The sequence below is a fragment of the Homalodisca vitripennis genome, chromosome 3 (genome assembly GCF_021130785.1).
Source record: "Homalodisca vitripennis isolate AUS2020 chromosome 3, UT_GWSS_2.1, whole genome shotgun sequence".
NCBI classification, from domain to species: Eukaryota; Metazoa; Arthropoda; class Insecta; order Hemiptera; family Cicadellidae; genus Homalodisca; species Homalodisca vitripennis.
Genome location: NC_060209.1, coordinates 54,730,320 through 54,754,983, shown reverse-complemented (window position 1 = coordinate 54,754,983; position 24,664 = coordinate 54,730,320). Strand labels below are relative to the sequence as shown.

General features: G+C 31.6%; 3 protein-coding genes across 3 annotated transcripts in view; 1 reads left to right on the top strand and 2 right to left on the bottom strand.

Annotated features, from left to right (window-relative positions):
* Positions 1–3,168: 3,168 nt before the first annotated feature.
* On the bottom strand, positions 3,169–7,080 carry LOC124358644 (pancreatic triacylglycerol lipase-like). Its single transcript, XM_046810944.1, has 5 exons — positions 6,936–7,080; positions 5,314–5,562; positions 4,186–4,371; positions 3,808–3,961; positions 3,169–3,304 (listed from the first exon to the last, which is right to left on the bottom strand). Exons 1-5 carry the CDS (start codon positions 6,976–6,978, stop codon positions 3,220–3,222), a joined length of 717 nt encoding a protein of 238 aa, XP_046666900.1. The 5' UTR covers positions 6,979–7,080; the 3' UTR covers positions 3,169–3,219.
* A 393-nt stretch (positions 7,081–7,473) lies between these two features.
* Positions 7,474–11,718, bottom strand: LOC124358201. The gene is made up of 3 exons (XM_046810493.1): positions 11,386–11,718; positions 8,685–8,808; positions 7,474–7,594 (listed from the first exon to the last, which is right to left on the bottom strand). The coding sequence occupies exons 1-3, from the start codon at positions 11,492–11,494 to the stop codon at positions 7,474–7,476; spliced, it is 354 nt and encodes a 117-aa protein (XP_046666449.1). The 5' UTR covers positions 11,495–11,718.
* Positions 11,719–20,796: 9,078 nt separating this feature from the next.
* Positions 20,797–24,664, top strand: part of LOC124356893 (barrier-to-autointegration factor-like) — a 29,529-nt gene continuing 25,661 nt past the window's right edge. Inside the window, exon 1 of the mRNA XM_046808171.1 lies at positions 20,797–21,082. The gene's annotated coding sequence lies outside the window, so the exon portion shown is untranslated. The remainder of the gene's footprint in view (positions 21,083–24,664) is intronic.

Below are 24,664 nucleotides of genomic sequence, written 5' to 3'. Positions count from 1 at the left end.
GTATAGGCTTCCATTAAGAATATTCACGATACCCTCGGCAGGACGTCCCCCGTTGGTGTGACATAACAAAACATTGTTCCAAAAAGTAGATGCCCAATCTCTATCACGATTGTAAGAGGTTTCAAATTTATATTTAAATTATTAAAGGATATATTTGGGTGTTTCCAGACATAATATACACCCTGTATATATATATTAGGAGAGTAAAAACAAAATTATCCTTCAACATAAACCTCAATGAGCAATAGTAAAGTTGTTTTAATCAATATGTTTACATGATGTGAATTTATATTAATCAAGAGTCAATACATCATAATGCTTTGCATTTTTCCAAAACTTGGATGAATTTGAGTCAGTAAAATAATAACTTTAATTTGATACACAATTCTAACATGTTTTAAAACATTGAACTAATTACAAAAATTAAGTATGTTTCATGGACCTTGGTCACCACAATTATTGACGATCAAAATCTAAAGTTGATTTATGAATGTAGAAAGATAATACATTATTTATTATTATTTATTTATTATTTTATATATTATTAATTATTTTTTTCTTTTTAAATTAGATGTGTTTATTTGATAAAAAAATTAGGGCAATTCTTTAGATTTATGAAGAAAACGTCTTCCCACATCATGTGAAGGCCCACTCATGTTCCCTGCAGAATGAGTCATTTTATCTGATTGTTCACGTTTACAGTTGATTATTATATACATTATGTTATCACTATCTCAATGTCAGATAATAAAAAGCTCTCTCAGCTTATAACAAAGGTAAACAACCTTAGCCAAAATTAAACTTTTTGAAAAATATATTCACCTAAAAAAACCATTAGTATACAGGATGATTCATAAAAGGTGTGCAATATTTCAGGACTTGATACAGGTCATCAAAACAAGGAAAAAACTCCATTGCACATGGGTCCGGAAACGTACCGTTTACTGTCTGTCTATCTGTTTGTAAATTACTACTCAAAAACAACTTAAGATACAGAATTCAAACTTAACAGTTATATTAACCTAGTGTTGGCCCTTTTCAGTGAAAAAAATAAAACAAATATATCATTGAATTTCAAAATGGCGGCCGTTCAAAATTTTCAAATTGTATTAACTTTGAAACGGCTACTTTGACAACAAATTCACCAGGATAACTTTTTTTAGCATATTTTATTACCAATTCAACAATTTTTGTTTCAAAAAGATTGAATAACAAATAACTGAGTTACAGCACCAAACGTAGAAACAGGTTAAATCCATGCATTGCAAGTACATACAACAATGTAGTGGATTTTTACGAATAAACTTTTTAAGGTTCTTTATTAAAATACTGAAAAATTATTATAACCTAAAAAAATATTACTATCATTTTTGTTCCATTTACAGTAATCAACGTGTTACACACACACAAATAAAAAAGAAACAAACTATTCACAATGCTCTTAAAAAAACAATAGCATAATATTACATGAAAACAGCTGACCAACAATCAGCAACCAAATCAGGTGTTTTAAATGAAGAAAAACTAATAAACAAACTATCAAGACATTGTTGAGCAAGTCTATGTTTTGAACGTGATTGTCACTGTTTGAATGTTCTGTTCTTCTTTGTAATTCCTGTTAGTTTTTCCTGTTAATTTAAATTTCTTTTATTACTTTGTTTCTTGTACGATATGAACCGTTTTACTTTTGAAGAGTATGCTGATATTCACTTTGTGTACGGACTTGCTGGAGGCAATGCCAGATTAGCTAGCAGATTGTACAGAGAGCGCTTTCCAGGTAGGCTGCACCCAGTTCATAGCGTCTTCAGTGCCGTTCATATTCGTCTCAGGGAAACTGGACATTTGAAAAATAATGTTGTAGAACGGGTAAAATCCGTACGGACTGTTGATTTTGATGAAGAGGTTTTATTATTCGTAGAAGAAAACCCCTCCACCAGCGTTCGCGCTATTGCTCATAATTTGGATGTATGCAAAAGTTCTGTGTGGAAAGTGTTAAATGAAGAACGTTTGTGTCCTTACAGACATCAGAAAGTACAAGCCTTAGAACCTGCAGATTTTCCTCTCAGGGTAGACTGCTCTCGTTGGTTCCTTCACAAATTAGTTGATGAACCCGATTTTTTAAGGTATGTTCTCTTTACTGACGAAGCGTCATTTACTCAAGATGGCATATTTAATAGCCGAAACAGCCATTTATGGGCTGAAGAGAACCCTCATGAAATTGTGCAACGTAAGTTTCAGCACAAATTTTCTGTCAATATCTGGGCTGGAATAGTAGACGGATATTTGATTGGGCCACACATTATACCAAACAGACTGAACGGACCTACTTATGAAGTTTTTTTGAGGGAAATCTTACCTGAGCTGTTGGAACATGTTCCTATTGAAACTAGACAAAGAATGTGGTTCCAACACGATAGAGCACCGGCCCACTTTTCCCTGATTGCTAGACAACATTTGAATGAAGTGTATGGAGATCGTTGGATTGGACGTGGAGGTCCCGTAGCTTGGCCTCCACGGTCACCTGACCTCACACCCATTGATTTTTACTTGTGAGGCCACATGAAGCAATTAGTGTATACCACTCCCATACAGAATGAAATGGATCTAGTAGCTAGAGTTGTTGAGGCTGCTGCAGTTATTCAAGACAGTAATCCTTTTGAAGGGGTGACAGAATCGTGCTTACGACGCTTCAGAATCTGCAACGAGTTACAAGTATGCCACTTTGAGCAACAATTATGAAAGTTTTACAGTAATGTAATCATTGATTTCTTAATAAAAAATATAATGTTCAATAAAATGTTTCAAACACATTGAATTAATTACGCTGTTTCACACAATTGCCATGTAAGAAAACCCTATACCCAACCATAACGTAGCACTATTAACATTTTTTTTAAGATTTAAAAACCAGGATTCACAATTGGTTAAGAACTTTTTTTAAATTTATTTTAAAACAAATTTTAAAAATAAATATTAAATTTCAGGTTATAATATTGTTCACTATTTTAATCAAGTCCTGAAATATTGCACACCTTTTATGAATCACCCTGTATATTAGAAATTTATTAAATCAGTTAGAACTTGTCTTACATGCAGAGTAAGGAAGGTTTTAACCTACCAAGAAATGTTCTCTTCACAAACACAAGTTGTTAAATAAAAACCACAAGATTTAAAAATTAAAAGATTTTATTCATAAATTAAAGCTTACTAAATAAAAGGTTAGCTTAATTCTAAGGCAATAGAATCATTCCATGCACCGAAAGGTCTTGATGGGTTTGTATGTAGATAATATTTTCCTTTGGCACTGAAACAACAATATCAGTATCATATTTTTGTTTTGAGAATATCACCTTTCACAAAGGCACCATAATGTTAATTTAATAAAAAAGTAACATAACAGTATCACACTTTCGCCTGTGTTGTGTGATGTGTGTGTGATGTCGTGACTTGTGCTCAGGATTTGCATTCTGTGCAGTGACAACGCCTGGACTGGACTCCAAGCAGTTTTCAGATAAATTTGAACCCTTTTCTTTTCCTTTCTCTATTTTTTCTGTTCTTTATTTTTGTATGTACCTCTCACCCGTGATGAAGAGAATAGATTCCAATACTCGAAACATTTTGTTATACCTTTTGTAAAATATAAAGATGGCAAATGTCCGAAATCTTGTTATTCTTTCAAACCTTCCATCATCAATAACAAACTTTAAACAAAGAAGCAACATAAGCCATACATATACATATAATCTATTCATATAGTATTCTGTTGTTTTATTAGTGTCTGAATTTGAATCCTAAAAGATAGATTACCTCTGGTCAACATGTTCACCCAGCACATTTTTTGTATTGTTCATGCACCGATTATTTTTATAATCATCCCAGCTGTCACAAACTCTTGAGATGAATCCAAGACTAGTGATTGATTCAGCAAAATACATATAGGATCTTTTGTGTGAACAGAACCCTGGAAAATAAAACATTAAAATTATATCTAAAATAATGTAGGAATCATTTTATTTATAAATGTAGAACAAATACAGTGTTTAATTTTAAAATTGGTATGATTTTTCTACAATTTATTAGTTTACTCATTATTACTCATGAAATTTAAAAATATAACATGAAATAGTTATTTATGTCATTTCACATGATTCCAAAGTCTCCATATGAGTAAATATTACTTCTTACCTATGTCTACCCCACACCCTGGCTGAATTGGAACTCCCCCATTGGGGTAAAAGTCAATGTGGCCGCAAGGATTGTAGTAGCCTATATAGCCCCCAGCTGAGTGTATCACATCCACAAACTGGGCATCAGTTGGATCCAGCCTGCCTTTAGGGTCAGATCCAAATAGAGGGGCAGCCGGATCCAGACCTACAATGGATCAATATGTATTTTGATCTAATGTAATACCATTAAAATAATGACACCTCAAAACCCTAAATAAATATAAACTTTCACTTTTTGAGTTGCTCCTTTACTGTTGTCAAATACAAGTGGTTAACAGAGATTTTTTAAATAAAAATAACAGTAGGTGATTTATCTTTGCAATGAACATCAGATTAAAAGAAAGGGTGTGAATGAACATCTAGTAAATGTGGACACTACTATAACTGCAGTATATAGTGTTAAAACTTTGACTACCGACCCGTCTATAATGCACGCACACACAGCTACTATGGTCTGGTAGGAAGTGAAAGTGGTAAGTGTCTCGATTCTGCAAAATATTATTTTTAATCTCATGAAATATCTTAGATAAAAAAAAAACAAAATAATATTTTAATCACAAAATAATGTACAACTATTACAACTTAACTTATAGTCTAACCACAGTAATAGGTAAAATAAATACAAATGAACTTAAACGTTTATATTTCAAGTTTAACATTAAATGATAATTTCACTTTCCAAGTATCCTTTCAAAGACTACCACTATTGTTTACCATAATATGTTTGACTATATTAAAACTGAACACTTTTCAATAAAATGATAAACATTTTCTTATCATTTATGTTTTAATACTAATACTTATAATACATTTTAATAGAATTAAAACATAACCATTCATGTACATTAAGAATACATGAAGTTGGTCAAATATTCTGATGTTATGCCTTATTTTGTTTAGGAAAAAGTTAAGCATTTACTTTTACAGACCCAGCTGTTTAAAACCATGACTTACAGACACAACACTCTTTTAGCATTTTGGAAGTTGGGTGTAATTGCTCATTACCAATATAAATTTAATGAAAGACTGTCTAGTATCATATTGTTAGTGTACAAAACAAAAACGCAGTGGGCTTGAAAGTCTGTACCTGTGATCCTGGAGATGTTCCCGAAAGTGACTGACTCCCCAACAACTCCAGCTATGTGTGCACCGAGGCTGTGACCGAGGAGGTGGACCGAGGCAGGGGAGACTCCCATTTCCAGGGCCAAAAAGTCCACAAATTTGGCTGTGTAGCGGCCGACCGGTGAGACAGCACTGCGAGATAGAGGGTAAAATGTCTGAGCCATTCTGGCCCAGTTTACTGCGATGATGTTCAAGTCCTCAGCAAGCAGATATGCTGTATAGCGAGTTCAAAGAATCAGGTTGCTTTGCACAAAAAAACCATTATTATTAAATAAGTCATTGTTACTAAAAAAAGTTTTATATGAACAGTTGAAAATTTATAATTTGGAACAAATAGGAGAAAACCATAAAGCAATGAACACAACATCCTTCTGTAAGTTTGATTATGTAAGTGAATCTATAATAACCTTTTAATTTTAATCTCAATAATAGGGGGAAAAAACAGCATTGTGTTGGTACAAGAATCAAACTTTTGATTTTCAAAAGAAATATACATGTTGGGATTTCCCAAGTAAACGTTGTTTACTTTTATATGGACATTTCATATTATTTATGTTTTTAGTCCACATTTTCTTTGGTACAAAAATGTTTAAAAAACTATTTTTATTAAATGTTCAGTATTTGCTTATACTTATGACATATTTAGTAATAATGCAAGTAATATATCTTTTAAAATTATTTTTCTAAAGTTTGACAGATTTGATTTAAATTTTGGTTAAGATACTTACAGTGGAGATTCAAATATAAGCTGTACAGGTAGTCTGATATGTATTAAACCCACCTTATAAGTCTAATTCTCATATAATCAATATATGTTTTAATTTTTAAGATTTTATGAAGCCTTCTAGTATGAAAGGGATATTGTAATATGAAACCCCTCATAGTATATTGTCAAAAGAGACATGGATAGTCCGCACTAGTCTTGCTAAAAATTAAGTGGACTGTCCATTACCTATTTGTTCTTGATTGTGACTCAAAAACCATCAACAAAATTATAATTGTCTATGTTGCCACATTCTTACGACAAAAAAATATTTTATGTGGTTATCATAGCAGTAAAGTATAATATTTATATATATACACTTGACTTGATTAATACTTGTGCAGTTTTTGATAATTTGACAATTTGTAGTACTAAAACATTGTACTACAGTAGTTATATATTTAGTTGATGGATTAACCTTCATATGCACAAAAGCCCTTTTATGAAAACTTTAATTTTGATGCAATATAAATGTATAATTGACCTAGACTTTTTAGAACCTTGTGATAATGTGAAAATAGTAAAATACAATGTCCAATTTACACAGAAACAAGAGAGCGATTAAAATATTATGTTGGTAACATATTCTACTGCTATTTAATATTATAAAATTACTAACATGATCAATAATGGAAAAAATGTATTCTGTAATGTAAAACTTTTCAGTCCATATATTGAGTGATTCCATAACTTTGACAGGACATTATTTATTGTATCCTTTGCACAAAGAGCCATCAATTAAAAAATAGATCATTCTTTACAATGAATTCCCACTTAGACAATTATATCATTAAATAAAATTAATATTTTGTACCGTAACTTACAGTATTCAAGATCTTCAGAAAAATCAACAGTTGCATTGTCCATCCAGCCATGAATCAGTACTTTGGTGTTTTTAGAAGAGTTGAACCCTGCTTCATACAAGAGTTCAGGGTCACCGATAGTTACTACTGTGTATTTCACATCGGAGACTCTGCTCAACAAAAAATACAAAATTTTATTGCTAACACCTACTAACAGCATTTAAGGTGTTGTTACCACACCACATGTTGGTTTACACATCTAGTAATTATTGTGTGTAGCAGACTTTGTCATTGATTTAACACTTTGTACAGCTGAATATATCTAATATGAAGTAATGGTTTGTGTTGATTACCTTGACTCTATATTTAATCAAAACCGAGTTTGTTAAAACTTGCATCATGCTCAAATGTATATTTTTCCTTACTGGCAACCCAATGACACTACCTCTATCAAATTCCAATAGAGCTTACTGATGTCTTAAGACACTAAAATGTACATATGTTTTATTGCAATCTTGGAATTATTTTTTTCACTCTTTCTCTTCATGTATATGACTTTCTAGTTATCAAGCCTGTCCTTATGAATCAGTACTTTGGTGTTTTTAGAAGAGTTGAACCCTGCTTCATACAAGAGTTCAGGGTCACCGATAGTTACTACTGTGTATTTCACATCGGAGACTCTGCTCAACAAAAAATACAAAATTTTATTGCTAACACCTACTAACAGCATTTAAGGTGTTGTTACCACACCACATGTTGGTTTACACACCTAGTAATTGTGTGTAGCAGACTTTGTCATTGATTTAACACTTTGTACAGCTGAATATATCTAATATGAAGTAATGGTTTGTGTTGGTTATCTTGACTCTATATTTCATCAAAACCGAGTTTGTTAAAACTAGCATCATGCTCAAATGTATATTTTTCCTTACTGGCAACCCAATGACACTACCTCTATCAAATTCCAATAGAGCTTACTGATGTCTTAAGACAATAAAATGTAAATATGTTTCAATTGCACTCTTGGAATTACTTTTTGCAGTCTTTTTCCTCATGTATACAACGTTTCTAGTTATCAAACATGTCCGTATTAGGAAGGCTTGCCCCCTTTTACACTCAGGGACAAAAAATCTTTTAAAGATAGCTTTTTTGAAGGTTTAATTTTATAGACAATTTATTATACACATACTTCATCTTTCCAGTAAACCTGTAGAAATTGGAACCAGGATGGCAGGATGGTAGATTGTAAAAGTTATGTGACAGCTGCTTACACAGAGAATGGAGGATGTATAGAAATATAATAGTTACAACTACTGTAAAATAATTTGCTGCCATTTCACACTGATAAAAATAACAGGTTATGAAACTCTTTCATGGTATCAATTCAATCTGGGTGGCTAAGGAACCACAAAAGATTTCGTAGACTGGTTTAAGTTTAAGCGTGAATAATAAAGTGAGAAATGCACACTCTGTGTGAGTATTGTAGGAACTGCTGTGATCATATGGCTACACTAGGCTGTATACGGGTGAATTGAGAAGTTAGCATAAAATAAAATAAAGTAACTCATTACAAATAGTTCTTTTCCAACGATTTCACTGTCTCTACAAATTATAAAGTGAAACTAATAGACAAGCATTACTACTTATTTTAAATGCCTTATTTGAGTTCAAACCATTAACAGATTATTTCAAAACTTAATTAAAGTCAGAACTCTTCATACTATAAATTAATTAATAATCATTGAATATTTATTGTAATTAATTATTTACCTTGTGAACAAGAGGAATGTAGTGTACAATGAAGCATTCTCAACATAGGATGCTTCCCACTCATTGTAGCAGTAGTTACATACTTGTTGAAACCATACTTCAATCGGATTTATAAATCCAACATCTGAAAAACAAATTACTTGGCTTAAAACATCACTCTAGATCAAATGATGGTTTTACACATAATTAGTTGCTATTACAAATATTTAAAAATCAATCTTCTTACTTCATATAACATAGCTATGGTAGGCAGGTTTGATTCAATTTGAATGTTGAGTTTAGCTCCAGTTCAACTTCCTTTTATTACAGAGTCTGGTATCTGAAACTCTCACTCCTAGAATCTGTCATAATCGTCTGAAGAGATCCAAACAAAGTCGGTGACGAAGAACAATTGACACGATTGAGTGTTCCTGTTGAGACAGTGAGACTACCGCTTCACCTATTTATAGGTGTCTCTGATGTCGAAATGACATAAAGGTTCATTTTGAGATTCTTCGTCACCAACTTTCTTTGCATCTCTTCAAACGAACATGACTCCAGATTCCAGGAGTCAAGTCTGAGACAGCATCAGATACCAGATACTGCAATAAAAGAAAGGTGAACTGGAGCTAAACTCAACATTAAAATTTTCTTACTTGTTTTAGTTTTAAGAGATAAAATTTCTATTTTATAGTATATTTTTAACTCTTTTACGTAAGTGGGACATAACTTTTTGATAATTGATACTACCAATTTTGATAATGACTTGTAAAAAAAGTTAATCAAAATAAAACTGAAGAAGGGGTAATATTTTGCAGTTTTACGCCTTCTTGAAGACTGGATATGTTTGGTAAAAAAACCACTCTTCTTCTTATCATATTCACTCTTCCAGCATTCTCAGCGAGTTGTTTCTTTTTGGTCTCCCTTTTCCCATTTTACTACCATGTATCTCCACTACAAAATTGTCCTCTCCTATCTTCTCCACATTTCCAAACCACTTCAGCTTTTTCCTCTGGAATTTTTCCACATTGCTTCTCCAATGTAGCTTGTACTTACTTTCTATGTATTTTTAAATCTCCCTAAACGATGCCTCTTCATTAATTTCATACCTCAACTCCTTCATTATCTTATATAACATGTATACAAAGTGCACATCCTTGTCTCAATCCATGACTACTTAAGCCAACCTATTTACTCTAAACTACCCTTAAACGGTTTCCATTATCACTGTACAACTCTGACTCTGTCTACTATATTTCTCTTAATCCTTTTCTCTGTCAAGGTCTCCCATAAATCCCCCTATTTACACTTCCATAGACCTTCTTTAGGACAGAAGGAAGTAAAAAATAAATATAATCAAAAACTATATTTTATAGAACTACCTATAAACAAGTTTTCTCAATATAAAAGTAAAATTGAATTTATAAAAATATAACAGTTCTAAAACATATAAAAAATTAGTAATTGTTGTATCTTTCTAATTAAGTTTATGTGTATTACTTCCACTAACAAGGGGACCGAAATCTGTAACTGCTTATACTAATCAAAATCTCAAATTTTAATTTTATACATGGTGAGGTAATGTTGTTTGTTTCTTTATTAGTTTAGAAAGCTGCATAAAAGCAAGTTGAATTCTTGTACTGCACTGTGATATATGATTGTAGTAACAGAGTCAAGTCAAAAGATCTTTATTCATTTTTTTACAAATGTATAGAAATGAATGGTGTGAGATATAATATAACTCACAAGTCACTGTTCCTAACATTTTTATATATTCTAAGAGGAAATTATTATAATTATTCTATGATGGAATCAAAATAATTATATATTATTTAAGTTTTAAAATTATACATATACTATTTTTATTGCACAAACGGATGGACCAATACATAAATTGAAATATTAAAGTAAATCCTTTAACTGGAGGTGGAAAATTCCTCAAAGGAAATATTAACTAGACTGCTAAATTAATTAAATATTCTTTAAATAGTTTTTTTAATTTTTATTGGTTTGAATAGTTTGCGATATTATTTGAAATTAATTTTTAAAACTTATTCCCCATGTACATAGCAAAACGACAATGTCGTGACTTAGTCTACAGCATCAAGGTATTTGCACAAACCATGTTATTATTTATATACCACAAATGTAATCATATCTATAAAGGTACCTTCTAGAGAACGTCAATAATGTACACTATTGCACACACAGCGAGTAACTTGCTCAGGCTGTAGCGAAAATACAGGGAGAGTGAGTAGGGGGTTAGTCCCCTCCAGAGCCAAAATTAAGAATTGAAACCCACATACTTATACACTTAGAACTTTATTTTAGCTTTTTATAGTTTGCTTAGCAATAAGCCGTTTAGTAATGTTTTCATAAATTATGGCATGAATTACTAAAATGTAGTTGAGGAGGAGGGTAACCCTAAGCATGTGTAGACATCACATTTTAAACCATCCCCTCTATTCAAGGATCCCATATAGCTAAACTGTATTCCAGCATCTGCTACAATCTAAGACAACTCATTATTTTATAAAATTAAAAATGTAACTAGATTTAAAAATAATAAAAACTCAAATTTGTAATATAAATTTTATTTGCTATGACTTATATGGGGGCTAATTTGTAACTTTATTATGATTTGAGTTTCTGATTTCTGAATTTTTAAGTAAATGATAACAAATTAATTTTTCATATAAAGTTAGTAATTAGAAGGACTTACCAGAATGGTTGGTATATTCATTTTCACCTAGGGTTTTTTGAGTGTTGTTTATTGGGAGATCATAAAAGAGTTGGCATGTAATAACACATATATAGAAGAAGAAAATCATCTTGAATGAGAAGCTGTCGTAACATCACAGATTTTATCTACAAGAGCTCTGTACTCAATTCAATCATTGAACTATTCTGTCTTGACTAAATCTATTTATTAAAAATATTGAATTATCACCACATTCTTAGAAGCATTCTGTCAATTCAGTGTTGGCCCCTCTTGTTTTGCAACCAGATAAGAATTATCTGAATTTTTATCAATTATTTTCTCCTAAATTAGAAACAAGCAATAATAATTTATTGTTTTAGTTTTTTTTATCTAATCAATCAACAGATCAAGTACTGGAACAGTATGTATTAAGGATCAAGAATTGGTAATTTAGCAAAATCACTTTTTTAAGTACTCCTGCACATATTTTCAGAGCCTGTTTGTTTCTGCACTGGGTTTGTTTACTCTTAAAGTATTTAGACACTTGAAACTTATTCTGAACAACTGGAAATAAAATGAAAAATTTTTATGCTGGCAAAATTTGCCTTTTTATATTCGCAAGATGTGTCTATGGAAAGTAAGCACCATTCTACAATAAAAATACAATACTTTTTAAGATTTTTTCAAAATAATTTTATTTTTAGATGAAAGGTTGTACTATTTTTCAACATGGTTTCCATAATTTTTAGGCACTTGCCATAGTTTTGTTTCATGTGCACTCTTGGTTTTAATGTGGGTGAGTGAACTACTCCCCACTGAACTGTTTCAATATCTTTTGAGCAATTTTGAAACATCTATGGATAATTATGGAACCTGGCAGGAACATAGCTTGTGACAACTATGGGCCTGGATGTATAATGTTATACAAAACATTTCTTGACACTTGTGTAAATTCATCTGAAAGCATTTTCAATGTGAATCGTGTGTTCTCCTTAATTTTCTCATCCACTCACATAAACAAATTATCCCCTTGGAGGATTCACTTCTGACTTAGTTGAACATTCGCCGGGCACAGCAAAAACCAATGTGTCACTTAAATCTGGGCAACCTTACAGATGTCCAGGAGTGCACATTATTGTACAATGTATTTATGTCCTTTATTTCATACTGCACATTTTTCAGATCACAAGAGTTGCAGGATTATTATTAGTCCCTCTATTTAAATAAAAAAGCTTTTTAATTCATTAAAATAAATATTAAGATATTGTTATGAAATGGTGATTGAATAACTTTTATGTCATTTATGACAATAGTATGGTTGAACTAGCAAGCATATTACTCATTCCTCCTAGTTTTTAGTCTTAAATTTCTGTTACAAAAAAAATAAAAATAATCATATACTAAATACTAAATGTTCACACACAAAATTGTCGAACTAATGGTTGACAATAGTTGACAATATTGTAATTTTACTTTCTTAAAAAATATAAATTATTAATATTTCATTGCAGAGTGTTAAAAATAGCTCCTTAGAAAAATATGCAGTAAAACTCACAGAAATACAATATTATAAATTAAATTAATCTATTGAACATCAAAACATTGAGGAGCTACTGCGAAGTGATTGTTTAAACACGTAAATATATTTTTCATGTGAGCATTAGTCTTTTTGGACTAACCATCTGAAAAGAAAGTCAAAACCAATTTTTGAGTATACATATTAAAATTTAACTTCTATTAGTCAAGTCATATATTTATTGGGGGGACAAAAAGTACATTTGTATAGCAAATGTCAAGTATCTAATAATTTTGACACACATGCCACATCAAACTCTCATTTATACATACATTTTGACACTCACACTACTCCGTTCATCTCCAATATTTCCCACCTCAATTCAGGAGTAAGTTGTCTGATTGTGCGGTCTCCCAGTTAAACGCCATAAACTCCCATGCTATAAAATGCGTTTGACACTAAACACTGTTTCAAACAAGTTTAAATTCTTTAAGTGTACATGTATTTTAAATGTCATTTGGCATATTGGGGAATGAGATGAACCCCTGCCATTAATTTTGCTATGATGCGTATCACTTGTTTTTTAAGTTCGCACGCTCCCAAAAATTGGTTACTTGCACATTCACTCCACAACATCAGTCCGTACATGAGATGTGGATAGATCAAGCCATAAAATGCTATCATCATAATCTGAATAGGGCAGTATTTAGCTAGAGACTTCAAAACACACATTCCTGAGGATAATTTGGAGCAAACGTAATCGATATATGAACATTCCATGTCAAATCTTGGTCAAGGTAAATTCCAAGGAATTTCGAGAAAAAAGACCTCTTCTAATAGGCCTCATCCAACACGATAGCCAGGCCAGTGGTGTATTTCAAGTTTTGCCGCCCAGGGGCTACAGGCTATCTGCCGCCCTTTGTTTGTTTCATAGCCAAAGTTGTATTAAAAACATAAAAGGTGTAAACAAGGTTATAAGTTGAAACCAATTGAATCTTGTTATCTTTTGTTGAAGATATTAATGTATTTTAGTTTACCAACACTGTAATATGATTAGTTTAAAAAAAATAAGAACATTTTACAATAATAAAACAACTAATCACATTTAAGTCGTAAGTGTGCAATCTGGCAAGTAAAATGTTCATGTTTATTCAAGAAAAAGTAAAACAAAACTTTGTAACATTTACATCTCTATGGTTATTAAATGAACTTTCTTCTTGATTTAGGGACTGAGAATGAATTGATAACATCATCGAAAGTTAATTTCTTGGTCATCTCAGACTCGATGGTTAAAACAGCCACATCCCTCCAAACGTACTTCAGCCAGCGTATATCTCGTGTAGGTTTTTATCTGAAAATGATATCTCTGCTGAAACAGTTTAATGCAAGGATTGTTAAAAAAAGTTTCAATGTCATGTCAACATAGGGGTATAGCCTACGTCTTAAATATTGTACAAATTAATGTAACTACAGTTTATAGAGATTAATAACACTGTTTAGACATCTCTTTAAGTTCATTTGAGAAACAAAACAAATGTAGATTTTCTGTAGCAAAACCTTCTGGTAGAAGGGACATATTTGTTATGAAAATTGCATATTTTTTACAGTGATCAGTTAGTGTCTCCTTGTCTGGTTCTTCTTTTTCGCTAAAGATGAGAAATCCAAAAATCGAGCTCAGTTCATCCTATACAGCTTTCCTCTTTCCCAATTCATTAGATAGGGTGTCTAATATTATATATTTTTGAGTTTTCATAAATATGGAACTCTTTTCTTATTCTACTAATATACTCTGATTCATACAATAGTGATAGATGATGGTACATTAGACAAGTCGGTTACAAATTATGGCAGCGTTTTACTAGTAATATTAAATCTGTTGATTAGATCTCCCCACAGAATTGGCAAAACATGAATTTTAGAATCTTTGAAGCTTACAAAGGCACCTAACGGCTTCAAGTCAAGTTGCCTTTTCTGTTTCGCCATTTAAAATAATTTTGAGTGCTTCTATTACTCCTTACCAATCTTCATTCAATGCCTTGCAAGCATAACCTCTCACTGTTGATAGACTTTTTAGGTTTAAGTTGTTTTTTAGTATCTACATATCAACGAAAACTACAATACTTCTGCTGCCCTTTACAGTACAGATTACAATTGACAGTCTAACTTCACACAGTACACCAGCCTAGATATATACACCCTTAATTTTCAAATATTCTTAATTGAATTGTTTACATATGTTCATTAAAACCTTTGCTCCCCCCAAATTTTGCTGCCCTGAGCTACAGTCCCTATAGCACCCCTAAATATGCCGTTGGGCCGTGCCATATTTGCAGTCTGTTGAGCGCAAAGAAAAAGTTAGAACATTGTATTTTGAAGAATTTGTTTTTACTATTGGTATTCAACTTTTGTAATCGTAATAACATGCAACTCTGACTTGAACAAATTAATATTAAAGCAGTATAAAGTATTGGTGTTTTATGAATTATAAAATAAGGTATAATTTACTATAAATAATATCTTAATATAATATAAATAAGTTATTAATATAAAAAATAACTTATACGTAGTACTTCATTGATAGTTAAAATAGTCAATAAACCACACACACACAAATTATTTTACTTATATAGTTCACAGTGGAGACAATAAATTTTGCACGATTCTCAGCAATTCAATTATCTTCCTACTCCATTGGCATTAAAGCTCTTTGGTAAGACCTTAATGTATATATTTATATGTTTTTATCCTTTGTATATTAAATATACAAATCACAATTATACAAGTGATAGATTTTGTCACTGTGATTTTTCATGTGTAGACAAAGAATCATAACAAAAACTAAACAACTGAAAAATTATTCTTAAAAATTCAAAACTAATATCAGAATACTTTAACTAATAAAATAATACTCAACACACTATTTGCAAACTCTTCTATCTACTTAATTTTTCATGTCATTGTTTATTTTTATCTACGAACAAGTATGTGATAAATTCATGTTTGTCAAATATGAATAAAATGTTTTTTTTTTAATCTGATTGTCTTGAGTACATTTACACCTTTGTACTATTATCACTTGATTTTTATTATTTGATATAATTAGAAGTGATTTTGAAATCTCAAGGTAAGAATAACAATAGGAACATCACTTCAATGGTAACATAATATCAACTGTGATTTCAATATGCTGGTTTATCTTACTAGCTTCTTTTTATGTATTGGTGTGATTTGTTATAATCTACCTAGTACAATTTTTTCAGATTCAAATAAAATGCCGAAATGACATGTTTACTTTTGGTTGCAAATAAAAAAAAAACTGTAGAGAACTGATAGACATAACGTATCAACAACTATGAACAGTGTAGTTATTTTAAAGTTATTAATATAATAATCTAACTTATTAGTAGTTCTTCGTTGATAGTTGAAATAGTCATTAAACCCCCATCCTCAAACACGCGCGCACGCTTAATGACTAAAAGACAGTTCATGCAGACCCTTATAGTAGGTTTGAGTAATCTTTTAAGTCAGAAGTTTTCCAGCTAGTAACTAAGAATGACATCGAAAAACTAACCTCTAAAGTAGCTATCATAGAAAAAGAAAATAATAGCCTTAAAAAATAACTAACAAAATTTAAAAAAGTGAAAACTTTAGAACAGGAAATTTGATAGAGACGTAACAATCTTATATTTTTAAAGGTATAATAGGCAAAAAATATATCTAGACTACAAAAAATTGTCCAGCGATTTTGTAATGAAGTGCTGAGATCCTCAAACAATATTAACAGAGCACATTTGTTAGGGAAGGATATAAACGCCATTATAGCACGCCTGCCGGATGATGCTGACATTAACTATATTATGATGAACTCTCTCACAAGCTTAATACTCTGGGTACGCTGTCCTAGAGATTTTACACGAGAGATGAGGTGAAGTCGAGCATGCTTGGCTGCAGTGCGAGTGGATGTGCAGAGAGTAGCAGGCCGGATACGGATGACGTTGATTCACGACCATCTGATAGTGAACGGAATCAGACTGACTTTGAAGAGGTGCAACTTACTGAAGGCTGGACAGAGAGATGTGTCGGGAGGCTCAATGATGAATTTTGAACACGACTTCAGTGAGTTTGTGACGAATGTCTATGCAAAGTATGAGGAAGACGAGCAGCAGGTGGAGATGGACCGAACAGCGGCCGTTAAATTAAGACAGCCAATCCGTTAGCTGATGAAAACGGCGACGGATACTAGGCAGGAAAGAGGTTCAACAAATGACTAATATAAAAGTATTAGTATACAATGTGTTTAAACTTAAAAATAAAGTAGGTGACAACATTTTTTGAATTAATGGATAATTATGATCCAGTTGTATTGTTTGAAACGTTTATATCATAGCAGGAAAGATATTTTAACTGTACAAAGTGTTTAGATTTTAAGTTACATTTTGTTTCTGATAGTGGAGTGTCGCATTTTGGTCGGAATATAGGATAATATACTTTAATTATTGAACATAAAATCCTTTTTTAGTATTTCTAATTTACTAAAATTGAACATTTTACCGTCATAAATCTATTGGGCCGTACATTGAACGTATACCCATCATATATATTTATTTAAATTACAATAATTGGGAATCAGATTTTTAAAATTATAGCACTTATTCAACTCCAATGACTTTAAAGGGCAATAGTTGTAGTCGATCTTAACGGACGTGTAAAAAATTGAAACACCTAGGCTAAATTTCTAGAAAATGAAAACTACCGTACAAGTAGTATTGAAAGATACTGTCATAACTCAAAAAGGTTCCTACCCATGTCTGTGTGGGTGGGATGGTGTTAGAGTTTTAGATAACCATGCATTAATATTATTAAATTATAGAATGAAGAGTGATGAATTCGGGAAATTTACTTCAATTGTCAGGATAAAGTGTTTAGTAATTTATTTGGCAGGATTTTTTTAAACTCGTTAAGATTTCAAAAATTATCCGGAATCATATCATATGCCAATAAATAGAACACACTATCACCGTTGCTGCTCATGTCACGAGGCTGGGAGATGAGAGAAATCAACAACTATTACCACCAAGGGCGTCGTTAAGGGTGGCAGGGGTCAGCTGCCCCCCAGAGATTCTAAAAAAACCAAATGTAAAGCAACCAAAGTCCTTGCTTGATCAATCATTCCCGTACGTCGAAACTCGAATGAATTCACCAATTCCATTTCTAACATTTTCTACGCTCAACTATGGTCTGTTCTGTGCTATTGTTAATGCCTCGTGGGAGAGTAGGGTGGGGAAGCAACACGTAGTTGCCCTGCCCGCCGCCCGCCAAGGTTTTCGCGTCTGTCATTTATTAGTGATTAGTGAGTCCACGTTGCCTCTGCCCGCTTTGATGTTGGAAGGCAGCGCCTGCACCACGCCACATCGCCAGCAACTTCTCATCCTAGATACTGCCTCGGCAACAAGCAATATTACTGATAACAATCCCATACATATTATTTCTTGGATTATTAAAGTTAGGGCTGAAGTTCTAGATTTAAATTATAAACCATGGCTAATGGATGCAAACTACAACTTTTATGTAACCTATTGGAATACAATACAGGTTTTCGTTTCGTAGTGAGATGTCCCATATTCGAATACTGAAGAAAAAAGTGGGTTGGGCTTAAAAACATTGACTTATGAGCAGTACAATATTGGTTGGGATTGGTTGGTGCTTGGAAAATTTATGTTGGAAGCAATGTCTTACAAAACAACACTTACAAGTTAATTATGCTACTATGCTATTATGCTATATGCTATTACTATTTGTTTTTTTCACGATACCTCAAATTACATTCTTTTTTAGGGGGAGAGAAGGCCAGTAGATATATAATCGAAACTTATTATAATACTTGTATTTTCTTTGTATACAGTAAAATGTATTATTCTTTTAGCACTAACCTACACAGACGGGCAAAAAGCTATATTGTCTATAATTAATACCATGTCAAATTTAAGACAAATAATATGCGCATATCTGTGTTACTTTCTACTTTCGCCCATATACTTATTTTCAATCTGTGTATCTTTTACTTAAATCATTTAAATAAAATACTATATCATTTCACGTCCTGCTGAAACTAGCCACTATTCCACTCAGTAGTCAGCAATACACTGCTTTGTAATCAAAATTGGGGTAGAGTACGATAAGCAGACACGGTTTATAAATCGGTTAGTATAATCATCGATACTATTCAAATATTGAATACGGTTTATAAAGCACGTCAAAATATCTATAGTCATAATGAAAAACAATTTGAAATTAATATAATACACACAGTGACAATCTCATAAATGATAAATGAGATGTAATTATCAAACAATTAGAACTTGAAATAGGAAAACTCATAAAAAAATCAAAGAAATGGTAAAAAATAAAAAAAACATTTACAACAGAAAATACCTAATATGCGTTTATATGTTTCCCTTGTGTAACAATAATTAACTGTTTTCGAGAATTTATGAAACATGTTCTATAGAAAACCGTACTGTACTTCTCTTCTGTACAAACACTCACAGAGATGATTTGCAAACAGGTCAGTTTGTTGATATACCACTTTTTAAACGTCTTTCACAATCCTCCACGAGCTTTCGACTGTCTGTTATTATTTCTATAAGAAAATAAGTGTATTATATGAAAAAGTGTTTATAGTTAATACAAGTTATATATTGTTAAGAAAAATCAGTATTGGTTTGTTATATCAAGAGTTATAACTAAGTAAAAATGTCGATGCCGATGTAAAAAATTGGGTCCGCTTATTTTACTTTAGTTTACCCCAAAATTGTGTTAACTGTTGTTTAAGTTTCACTACCTCTGAACTTGTTTGTATCAGAAAGCTAGTTTGTAAAATTGTATGAGCAAATCATATTTAATAAATCAACACTATAATATTGCACGATCAGACGCTGTGTAAAACCATTTGATATTTTGTGGCTTTTACAGAGATTTGATATTTGTTCAATGTCGGTTTAACACATTAGGAATTTTTTAATGTTCGTATACAAATACTTAACAAAAACTTAAACTTCACTGATTTAGTCTTCATTTGGTTGATTTTGGTTTTTTAACATTTCACTCATGAATGAATGTAAAAATCGCTAAAATAGCTAAACAAACCTTAATAAACAACTCTGCCACTTATCTTATTTTTGTGTCAGTTTCAATTTGATGACATGTATTCTATAGCTGGTATTATATCACATAGATATTTAGAAATACAATAGAATCATGGTTTCTCTGACTAATATGACGATTTAAAAATACGTTAGTGATCAAACATAATTAATTGAAAGTATTAACTGAAACATATAGAATATTTGTATAGAAAAATTACCAAATTTTCCTAACACAACGCCCTGAAGTTTTTTAAGCAAGGATAAACAAGCGTTAAAAATAATATACATAAAAATGTTTATCGAGATTCCATCCCCTAAATAGGTAGAACCTTTGTATCTAAGAAAAAGAAAGAAAGCAACTGTGATAGAACAAGACGTGTGATGAGGCACAAATTTGAAAATATATACTCCTATGAATCCAAAGATGCAGTCATGATGACCTTTACACCCTTTAAATTTTCCACCTTTACTCGATTCTTTCCATTAATACAATAGTCAAAGTTGGCTATTCTTCACTCATATACAGCATGACGTGCCTTTAAAATTAATATTTATTTTCTTTGATACATGACTGTATTAAACGAAGCCGTTTACTTAACTCTCTCACTATTATCTCACCTTTCTTTTACTTGAGAAGATTTTCTCTAGTTTTAACTTCTCTACGTTAATAAGTATTGTACACTGTTTTATGTACGAAAATAGTTTTGATCTTGTTTTTTGTATGTCTTTGAATGGCGCGAAAATGACAATAAAGTTTTCGAGTTCTTTGGTTTTTAACACACCGTTGCTGGCTTGGTATGGTAGTTTGTATTTCATTGAATCATTGCTTGATGAAGTAATTTATTACTTCTTAGTGCTTATTCGTGTTATCCACTGTACTTAGTGAATTGTCGAATCAAGTGACTATAGAGATTTGTATTTTGTTTAGATTTGTCTCGCTGTAGTTTCTTCCTTAAGAAATTTCAAGTAATAAAACAAAAGGAAAGGATAGGCTATATTGGTTGAAGATCCAAGTTCACTTTTATTTAAGGATTTTATTGTTAGGAATTTAACAAAGGTAAGTCGTTCAAAATATGCTGCAATCGGCCTATCTGTTGTCGATTTAGTCAAGTCTTTACTGAATACTTCAATTAATATTATAATAATCTGTTCAAAATGGTTAACATTGAGGGCTATTGGGTTTTGTAGCACCATGGATAATGATCAAAATCTACATTATTGCCTAAGCCTAAACTGTTATTAGTGATGTTCATACATAATAGCATAAGCATAAAAACAATAAAAAGGGCAAATATTTACTTTAGCCACTTCATATTTTTTGCCTTTGGAAATTATAAAAGGTGGCAAATCACGAATTTGACGTTATCAACGTTTTCTGCTCATCCTCCTGAACAAAAAATATATATGGTTTTAGGGGTTGCAAATGACAAATAACATGGTTTTAGAGGGTATATACATAAATAGTCAAGTTCTTAATGTTCTGTTTGTGTGCTGTGTCTGGATATCTGTAAATATTATCTGCGGGTGGGACTGATAGCGTTTCTGTTATCTGAGTGCTCTGGGACAGAAGTCAGAGATAATGTGTACTGTAGGTTGGATCGAGTGAGTGCGTGACAATCATGGATCAACCATCCACTAATTCGACCAATCGTAGGCTAGTGAACTGGTGTGACGTAAATATTATCTGTGGCTGGGACTGATAGCGTATCTATTATCTGAACGCTCCGGGGCAGATGTCATGGTGCTTCACTAGATATCGTGTGCCACTGTAGTTTGGATCGAGTGAGTGCGCGACGATCATGGATCAACCATCCACTAGTTTGACCAATCGTAGTGAATTGGTGTGTCGGAGTGTTTTGTCGGGCATGGTTACGTTTCGACCAAAACGAGATTATTTATTTTCTGTACATTCTGTGGAACACACTAGTGGTAAGTGTTCTCTTTTAATGTCCGTTTATATACGTATTCATATTAGGGGTATTCATGATTTATTAAGTTTTTTACATGGTACATAATTGCCTTTCCATTACGATTCAATTTATATTTCTGATCAGCCCCTCTAGAATTTGATATTTTACTGATAGGTACTATCTCGAGGGATGTTTTTCTTTTGTTGATATCAGCGCGGGGCAAAAGGTGCTGCTGAAGCCCGCGCTGATCGCCGGAGGCACTCGTCTCAACTCGACAACTAATGGTAATTCTAAGCAATATATGGGTCAACCTCGATTTTTCTCATATTACAATATAATGTTCCAATAGTCAATTAGGAAAGGAAATGACTAGAATTTCTTGCTGGAAAGCAGTTATAGGGAGCAGGCAACCGCCAGACGGTCATGTGTTTAAAATTGTTTTACATACATTACACCTACATTATATTGTAATATGTAATAACAATTTATCAGTAATTTTTAATAAAAAAAAAGAATCACGCACGATGCCTGCCCGCTGCTTGCTCTTTTAGAAAAAAAATTAACTCGAGTAGTTCCAAATTTGAAGCCCAGATCACGTCAGTGCCCCTGATCACTAATAGGTAATTCTAAGCAATATATGACCGTCTGGCAGTTGCCTGCTCCCTATAACTGCCTTCCGGCAAGAAATTCTAGTCATTTCCTTTTCTAATTGACTATTGGAACATTATATTGTAATATGAGAAAAATCGAGGTTGACCCATATATTGCTTAGAATTACCCAACTAATTAATTTGTAGCTCGAAATTTAAGAAAAACGTTGTTCATTTGGATCAAAATTCGAGTAGGGTACGATAAGCGGACCTGGTTTTTTTATATTGAAGAATGTTATCATCGATACCTAATATTCGCATCTCAAATCCTACCTGACTATCAATCGATATAAAAGTATCTATAGTCTTCAATAACAATCATATGTTTTAAATTAAAATATAAATTTAATATTTACAGCGATCAAAAAAATTATTATAACCTAAATTAGGAAAACTGAAGACGACCATATTTGCTCCTCTCTCAGTTACAGTTGTTTCTTTCCCACAAATTTCACATAATGGTGTTTTCGGTTTGAGTCCAACATGTTGAAGTCACAAAAACAATATATTTTATTTATGTCTTATCATCTTTGAAAGCAATGTCAAGTAGTTTTCTAAAATTGACTGCCATTTTTAATAATCAAAATTACTTATGTAAAATTGAAATATTACCCTACAGTACGTGTATTATTTTAAAATGCTTACAGCTGTTGATATAGACTATTTAAGTTAATAGTTCAAAAGAATTAATCAGTATCGAATGATTATATCGATGGTTATGATCAATATCGTTCGCCAATTTCGATATAAAAAACCGGGTCCGCTTATTGTACCCTACCCCCAAGACATCCTGCCAGAGGTCCTGGAGGAGATACAAATCTTGACATGTAGGCTATTTTGAACAAATTCCCAATGATAGAGAACTGATGTATATGTTTTGTGCAGCCAGTACAAAGGCTTATGGAAGAGAAGATAATCAACATTTATGTACAAAATATGTAAGAAGGGATTGCATCCCAAGTGTTTTATTTTTGATCACTGATAAATTTTTGGGTTTTTTTTTGTTTGAACATTATCCAACTTTAAAAAACTAGATAACTTTTACAATGTATAGTTGAACATATAGTTTTACTTAGTGTGATTGTTAATGTTATCCGTATTTTTCCTTAACTTTATAATTTGTGTTAATTTTTTTTAATACAACCAGTTCGTTGCCACAATTTTTTTATTTGTCAACATTTTATCAATAATTTTCAACAGAGTGTTCATATCGTAATTTAATGGACACTGAATTTATTGAATAGAGCCCAGACTTTTTTCATCAACATAAGAAGGTCCAAAAAAACATTTTTAATTTTGAGTCAAGCTTCTTTTAATATATTCTAATAGATGATTGAATTTTTATCTATAATTTTTTTAAATCATTAAATAGGTAGGGTACGATAAGCGGACCCGGTTTTTTTATATTGAAGAATATAGTCATCGATACCTAATATTCGTATCTCAAATCCTAGACTATCAATCGATATAAAAGTACCTATAGTCCTAAATAACAATCATGTTTTAAATTAAAATATGAATTTAATATTTACAGTGATCAAACAAATTATTAAACTATACGTAAATAATAAAGAGAATAATAACTAAAAGTAATCAATTTGAACATTCTTTCCCAATTTTTTGTTCCTTAAAAGTTCTTCCTTTAAGATATATTTATGTATATAAGGTACTCAACATTTTTTTCTTAAGAAGTAGAAACTGTAGGGAAAATTATGAGTATATTAACAGACTGCGTAGTAATAAAAATGTGTTCTTACAGAAGCCAACAAACACATATTTTACAAAATAATTAAATTTTTTAGCACCTACATTATTTAACAAATTGCGAAACAACATAAGTAATATAAATGTTTTTCTTAAAAAATTAAGACTATGATTGTTTACATGTCAGAATATTGAAGATTTATTGTTTTTTATTTGTAATTAGTTGTTTTAGTTTTCCCTCCTACTTTACTCCACTGTACTTTGCTTTACTCACTATATATTGCCTTTAATTATAATTATTATAGTTATGATAAGTATTATAGTATTATTAAATCATAAATTCTCTCAATAAGTATTTAAGTAGTTTTGTCTAAT